The 7,957-nt window shown below is 42.1% G+C and overlaps 1 protein-coding gene across 1 annotated transcript in view; it reads right to left on the bottom strand.

Annotated features, from left to right (window-relative positions):
* The window catches only part of zgc:153184 (uncharacterized protein LOC751652 homolog), a 14,453-nt gene extending 6,758 nt beyond the window's left edge, over nucleotides 1-7,695 (bottom strand). The window contains 2 exon segments of the mRNA XM_034867060.1: nucleotides 7,504-7,605; nucleotides 7,607-7,695. Of these exon segments, the coding sequence (XP_034722951.1) occupies nucleotides 7,504-7,605; nucleotides 7,607-7,678 (174 nt within the window). The 5' untranslated portion in view covers nucleotides 7,679-7,695.
* Nucleotides 7,696-7,957: the final 262 nt, after the last annotated feature.

The following is a 7,957-nucleotide window of genomic DNA, read 5'->3' as shown; positions in this document are numbered from 1 at the left end:
GGGTATCGCCATGGCTACCAGAGCCGGGTATCGCCACGGCTAACAGAGCCGGGTATCGCCACGGCTAACAGAGTCGGGTATCGCCACGGCTACCAGAGCCGGGTATCGCCACGGCTACCAGAGCCGGGTATCGCCACGGCTACCAGAGCCGGGTATCGCCACGGCTACCAGAGTCGGGTATCGCCAATGGTTTCCCGATTCAATGACATTTCCGATTCAATATCAATTCGGTAAGGGACATTTCAGTTACAACACCAATCTTGCTTGGATATAAAGAGATTCTCAGAGGTCTCTAGCCCCCCTAGTGAAAGTGTGCGCCCCATGTTGACTGAGTCCTACAGCGGCCTGGGTTCAAGTCCGACCTGCGGCCCTTTGCTACGTGTCATCCCCCATCCCTCTCCCCCTTTCATGTCTATCCACTGTCACTATAATAAAAGGAAAAGCCCCCCAAACAATCTTTAAAGTACTTCCAGCTATGGTGCAAAGGCACATTGGATTTTATGAATCATCATTAGATCACTCTAAATAGGACTTTTATTGAAGAATCCATTATTTTAACCCAGACCTGAAAAGACTGGTTTTCCGTGTGAGTGTGTTGCTGTGCATCCTCAGTGAGCTGTGTTTGGATAAGTGAAGAATAATCCCAGCCAACCCAATGGAGACACGAGTTTTCTGTATGACCGGAAGAGGTGGAAAGATAACACAGAGAGAAACCGATCCCACAAAGTCTGCTATTGTCTGTTCCTGTTAGTCAAATTTCCAGAGGCAGAGGAGAAGAAGCACATGATATAAGTCTAGTACATCCTAACATATCTGCCTGAGACAACAGGCCGTGTATTCTACCATGGAGCTGATAAAGATGATGTCTGGTTCAGAATCCAGCCCTTCTCTAGGAACTCTTAATCCTCATAAGCTCTCACTGGTGAGCCCCACACACTGGAAATCTGGGAAAGTGAAGACAAATAAAAAACACCAAAGCGCAGTTGTTGAGCTAGCGATTGTTTAATGAGATCACCAAGGCTTAAGTTTGGGTCTGCAGACTTTGTTTTCACACGTCGGTGTGTTCTGCCAGGGGGAAACCACCACAGCGAGCAGCGCCCTTCTGCCTACACTTGTTGTGGTACCAGAGCAGACCGCCACCTTCTCGCTCGCTGGCTTCCCAGGAAAACATGATGTGGTTTTGGACGGACCTCATCTGTATAGCTCATTTTTCCACTGCCCTCACTGGCACTGTGTTTGTGTGTTTTTACATGAGTTTTTTTGTGTGTGTGTGTGTGTGAAGACTACAAAAAGGCCCTCAATCAGAGGGATGAGGTAAATGAACACCCTCATCTGCCAGACATTACTGCCCCTGCCTCAAAGGAAATGGGGAGGTGCTGCAGACAGACTTGTACTGTAGGGTGGGAAAGCAAATATGTCATGAAGTAATATGCATCCAGAGAAAAGGAAACTACATCCATATGACCTTAGAACAGAAAGTTGTCGATAAAGTTTAAATTCCAAAGAAAGACCACGAGACCGAATCATCTTTGCTAAATGTGACAAATGCAACAAGTCAAGATCCCAAGAGGCTTTTTTCAGATATGCTGTTTAACTGTAATGATCAAATTAGGAAGATAGAGACCAAAAGGGCCATTTCAAAAAAGCCAAATTTAGAAATCCAGAGGAAAGCGAGGCTCGACCTAGTCTGACCTTTGCACTGTTTTGTGTGTTTCACGCTGGCCAAGCCAGGCTGATGAGGTGTGACTAGACCAAACCAGGTGTAAGTAAATCAACAGTCGAATTCAACGGTTTCTTCACCAGACGGCAAGGTCGAGCACAGATTTGCTGATGTTGAAAGAAGACACTGGCTTGTACTTTACACCCATTGAGCAACAGCTACTTGTGGGAGCCTAAGAGGAAGTAAAGCATATAATATGTAAAGAAGGAAAAACGGCCGCTATAATTACAGAGTAAGAAAAAGTGTGGCAGACAATAGGAAATAGGAGAAGGTGAGCAATGGAGCGTGAATGATAGGAAGACAGTTTGAACAGCAAGAACACCTTAATACAAGCATCTGTTGGGGACTCGACAGGGTATTCTGGTTTCTCAACCACTCAGATCCCGCAATCAAAGACAAAAGTCAGCTGGACAGCTGATCAGATGGATCACGTGGAGGCTGAGAGCACAGACATGGGATGACATCCCCGCTACAACGTAGCATCATTTCAGCTGATATGCATCACCACCACAGGGGTTGACTTCCATTCATCCATGGTAGACTTTCCAAACTTTAGGATCAAACATTCTATAACACTGAAAGAGACCAGTCTCCATAATGAGGAGTTTTATTTATGCTTGAGTGAAATTTGCTGTTAACACTTCTGTCTATTTACTGTAGTACATTTTTAATGCAGGACTTTTACTTGCTAATGGAGTATTTAAGGTGTAAGGATGTAATTAGATTGGCTGTCCTTCTGAATAATGGAAAGGACACATGTCAGTCCAGTTTCCCAGCCACTCGACTGACATAGTGGACTTCTCTATAGTCTCTAGAGTTCTGAGTTGTCTTGGTTTCAGCCAGCTGTTCAGGTTAATCAGATTATTTCTCAACTCTTGTATACTTGGTCCTTCCAAAAGATGAATGGGTTTATAAAATGCATTTAACAAGGGGATATGAGGAGTTTTATCTGTTTTACATTTGTATTGTTGACTGTAATCTTCCAATTTATTTTCTTTTTAGGTAGACAATTTTAATATCTGTCCAGGGACAACAGATGAAGAGTAGCCTTTGGGCTAATTCTGGTGTAATTTACAGCAATGTTAATTAATGTACACTGTCCCTGTCAAATAAATTAAAATAAATGAAAATGTTACATTTGAAGTTGCACCTGCCTTCCAAGCCTGAAAACATAACCAACAGTTCTAAATATTTTACAAAATGTTAAATGTGGGTTTGAAAGAATGGCCCTTGCAATGTCCGAGCAGCTATGAGAACATATGTTTGCACTCCTTTCTGCCAAAGAAGGAAATTAAGAGCATGGCAATATGCCAAATTTAGAGGAGGGTGCTTGAGGAGGTGCAGGCAGTATGGGTTAACTGAGAGTTATAAAGTCATGATAATATTGTTTTTTGGACTCTCCACGTCCTCTGTCTAGCTCAATGTTCTCAAAACCCTGTCTGCATGTATCTCACTGTTGGAGACTTTAAAATAGTGAGTGAATTCAACATGTTTGACAATCTGCAGATGTCAAACTCAGGCTGCCTCAGCCTACGTGTATCTATCAGTGACATAACTTTCTTGAAAGCAGCATGGGTGTTTTTCTTTCACAGATCACAGTGTCCTCCTCACTATCTTGTCTGTACAAGAGTTCCCACCCAGGCTATCTCTGTGCACCACACACTGCTTCAGACTGAAAATTGGAAGGGCAGGGTCTGACTAATAGGATACAGAGAAAAACACACTTCATGTATGGTGTGAAGGCCTTTAATGGCAACAAACTACAAGTAGCTATGGAATTATGAGGCATTATAAACCATTAGATTGGTCATAAAGGTGCACAAATTGTCCAACCAGCCAAGCTTCCACACAACTACTTTGAAGGAGCCTCGAGGAGATGTAAATACAGGCAACAAACTAATATATTATAACACAACCAATATTTTGATTGCTGCACTAATACAAACACTTTAAATGCTTTTGTCAGCAGGTCTGTGCACACTGCAATCTCCAAAGAGTGAGCCTGCTGAAAATGGTTCAGGTTGTACCGTATGTCATCGCCTCCGGGGTACACAGTGCTGCCGAACCAGATAAAAGTTACCAGTCTGACTTTTCAATGTGACACACACACCGTTTTCTTTATATTCAACCTCTGTCCACCAAGAAAACATTGTGTGTAGCCTACTAGTACATTTGGGACACAATCATTGCTTTCGATGTGATTTAACGGCCGCTGCAGTCAACAGCTAAATAAATATCACCTCAGTCATTTTTTGTAGCGCTGCAAAGATTAACCAATTAGTCATCAACCCTAAATATGAATCGTCAACTATTTTGATAATCAATTGATCAGTTTGGTTCATGGATTCTCTGATTCCACCTTCCTAGTTTCTTTAATCAAATCACTTTGTCGAGAAAATAATTGACAGATGAATCAACATTGCAAATAATCCGTTATTTTAGTTATAGTTATATTTTAGTTGGAACTTGCACTAAAATAATCACTCAATCAAGCAAGCAGTTCCAAGGTGATTTAGTTTGAGGTCAATAGCTCAATTAAATGTTTTCAAATTAACCTTAACAACGGTTTTGGACATAAAAGGTTTTCACCCGACAGCATGTTGCCAAACAGTTAAAAGAACTACTTCTACTGTGGAATTATGAATATTTTGCAGAAACTATGCACCGTCTGCTGTTTGCTTCACTTTTCCAACGGATTTTGACAGTAAAAGTGCTACAGAGACAATATAAGAGAAAGCCAATGTGGTTTGCACAACAGGAAGCATCAGAGGAAGCCGAGCTCAAGTCACATGAGATTCTGGTGGTTTGTCCTATCATCAACATGTGCTCTTCACCCAGCTCGTCTTATCATAGCACGACTTTAATGAATTGTATACACTCTAAAATGAGATGGCATTTACACATTTTATATACACTCTGAACACAGATCAAGCCAAAACTACACTGGGACTAATAACAGGATAAAGGTTCTTTAGCCTGGACATCCAGACCCAAATCTGATTAAGGGTCTGGCATCAAGTAATGAGAATCGCCCATCTCGAGGGGCGGGACCAGGCGTGCATTTTAACGTCTCACTGCCTGCAATAGCATAACACTACAACCAATCACAACAACACACAGGGGGACGTATCCAGAGCCCCATCCGCTTAGCTACCAGCGGAGCGAACTAGCAGATTAAACTCAAAATCAGCTCGCCTCTGGCCCCGCCCACATCAGATACACGGGTGTGATTGGTGTAGCGCGCCTCTGGCCCGCATATATCAGACAACCCGATGTACATGGTGTAGCTCGCCTCAGGCCCCGCCCACATCCGATACACCAATGTGATTGGTGCAGCTGGACACTGGTCCTGCCTACATCAGATACACCGATGTGATTGGTGCAGCTCGGCTAAGAGGACATAGTTAATGAGCAGCATTACTCCATGCCAGAGGAACTCGCTGGGCTAATTCTAATTGTGCTCTGGACGTCCTGGGTATGATGCTGATGCTTTTACATTCCACTGAGCCTCACGGTCAGTTAGGAGACTGATTTACGTTAAGGTCAGAGTGAACCATTCATACTGCTCTGAAACACACAACACATATACATCCTGAGCAAACACCTGAGACTGGATCTGTCACTTCATGTCCATGAGGAGAAGCTCTGAACATGCTGGCAGCAGACGTGTTTACGCTGGGTCACAATGTAATCCCAAAAAGCAGTTTTATTTACCGTGAGTGACCCTGGACTGGATACTGCAAATATGAATCCAGTCATTTAATCCATTCATTATTTGTCAACTATTAAATGAATAGCCAACTATTTTGATAATTGCTTAACTGGTTTGAGTCAATTTTTTCCATAAATGTGAATATGTTTTAGTTTCTTCTCGCCTCTCTGACAGTGAACTTAATATCTTTGAGTTATGGACAAAACATTTGAGGATATCATCTTGGGCTATAGGAAACACTGATCCACATTTTTGAATTATTCATTTTACAGATCAAAACAACAACAACTGACTAAAAGAATTGACAGATTACTCCATTAAAATAATCGTTAGTTGTAATAGTGGGACACTATTTAAACGGCGTAAGGTTGTAAAGCAAAATGGAAAAAAAGCTGCCTCATTAGTGAACGTCTGGCCGGAGTTCCTCTGTTATTGGTCTCTTAACTTTACTTTTATTTTATTACATAATAAATGTGCACACCATATGGTTGGCAAAGCAATCGAATATACTCCCTCCTCTAGCTGTGGCGTTGTTTTCCTTCAACCCCACACGCAGGTAGTACAAATCCTCAGGTGCATGCACACACACGTCATACACACACACACACACACACACACACACACGCAAATGCAAAAAAATTCCAGTTTGTCATTTCACTAGCTTGCAAGACATGAAACACAAAATTCAAGAATTCCCGGTCTGCATTCTCCTCCTAAGGCTTGCTTGCTACAGTTGGAAATTAATGTTTATGAATATGAACAGCTTTTAATAACCAAAACTATTAAACTAAGAGGTAATGTCATCGAAGTGTATAGCTGAAGCAGCTTAAATGATGGTGAGTGTGAGACTGACTTAACAGGCTAGTTTAGCCCTAGTTTACAGGACACACAGACACACACACACACACACACGTACACACACAGCTCATTGTCATCATCTGCTCCATGACTTGCTAGACTATTAACTTCTAGTTAGACACTGAGCTCGTCAGATCTGAGCAGTTTGTGAGGCTTGATTCAGAAAAAGAAAGAGTCCCAAACAATGACAGTTCTCTGTCTTCAGTTTGCTTGTACAGGTTCAACCTTATCAGATTGTTCTTGTTGTTTTCTTACATAAGAAAGCCCCCCCCTTGCCCCCTTGCTCTCTTTTCTTTAACCAACCATTCTTTTATCTTTTCCAGATTTGGGTGCAGTCCAAATTCTTTACTCTCAGCTTTGGTAACAGGAGAAGAAGACTAAGGTCATGAGTCCAAGCTGATCTGGTCTAAAGCACACATCAGTGTCCTAGCGTTGAGTGGTTTAAGTGTGAGAGAAGATCTGTGGCAGATTACTAATGTACTCCCTCACGTGCTGTGGTCAAAGAAATGGGTGTTTCTCTTCCCATTTGCCACATGACATTAAATACTTGAAAAAGATGTTAAGGATGTTCAGACTTAGAAGCAAAATGCAGACTGACAGCAAAAGACTAAAATCAACTACTGGTATTTACTTCACACTTACAACACACAAACACGGGCTCATGGCAGATGTTCAGTCAGCTCCATTTCCCTGACGAACACTGGTTACCTGCTCTGAAGTCCTCACCACAAACAGCCTATATGTTGAGGTGTGTGTGTGTGTGTGTGACTAAACAACTACATTCTCAGGAAAGAGAAGTTCAGTCCTCTTTTCAGAAATTCATACAGAAAACATGCAAAGTATTCTATAACTTTCACACAAAATGTACTAGATATCATAGCCAGAATTCTCATAAGTAAAAATACAGTATTATATAAGATATCAAAGTTAAGAGGTGAACGCTGTAAAGATCAGGGACTTTAAATGTGATGAGTAGTCAACACAACTACACGTGCATTTCATTTGGAACAGGCTTGCAGAGACAGGCCCCATCCCTCCACAAACACCCCGTAGGAAGAGACCACGGCTACTCACTGAGCTCCAAGGATGTCATGTTTCAATTCAACCACACATGGCTGCACAAAACCACACTGAATGTTCAAACCATCTGTTCAAGTTGCCTTTAAGTTCAGGCTAGAGCAGAGAAGTCCCCTCAGAGTCCCAGAGCTGTTACCTCCATCCTTGGGAACGTGCCAGAGATCGAGCCCTCCTGCTGGACTTGTGAGTGCCGGCTGCTTGTTGTGAGGAGACTGAGGAGCGCAGCGGGGACACACACACACTCTGTGTTTATATCTGGAGCCAAACGGGCTCATGGACGCGCAGGAGGAGTGGACAACTTTTACGCGCATTTGACTCCGTCTGCACTGTCAAGTCAGTCAGGTTAAAAAAAACTACTTCTGCTACAGACTTTCAAAATAAAACAACTGGAACGTTGCACTGAATTATTAAACCTCTGGGCCTACATACTTTTTTCATTTATTTATTCTGTGAGTAGGGAGGTTTGGCAGATACAAAGGGGAATTAGAAATTAAATGGCATTTTAACATGTATAAATGTATGTTATGTTATATGTTATGTATGTATGTCTCTTAACATTAAAAAGACAAATTACATTGTATTTCATTCTA

The sequence above is a fragment of the Etheostoma cragini genome, chromosome 3 (assembly GCF_013103735.1).
Source record: "Etheostoma cragini isolate CJK2018 chromosome 3, CSU_Ecrag_1.0, whole genome shotgun sequence".
Classification (NCBI taxonomy): Eukaryota; Metazoa; Chordata; class Actinopteri; order Perciformes; family Percidae; genus Etheostoma; species Etheostoma cragini.
The sequence above is the reverse complement of the archived record's forward strand: the minus strand, read 5'-3'. Positions and strand labels throughout refer to the sequence as shown.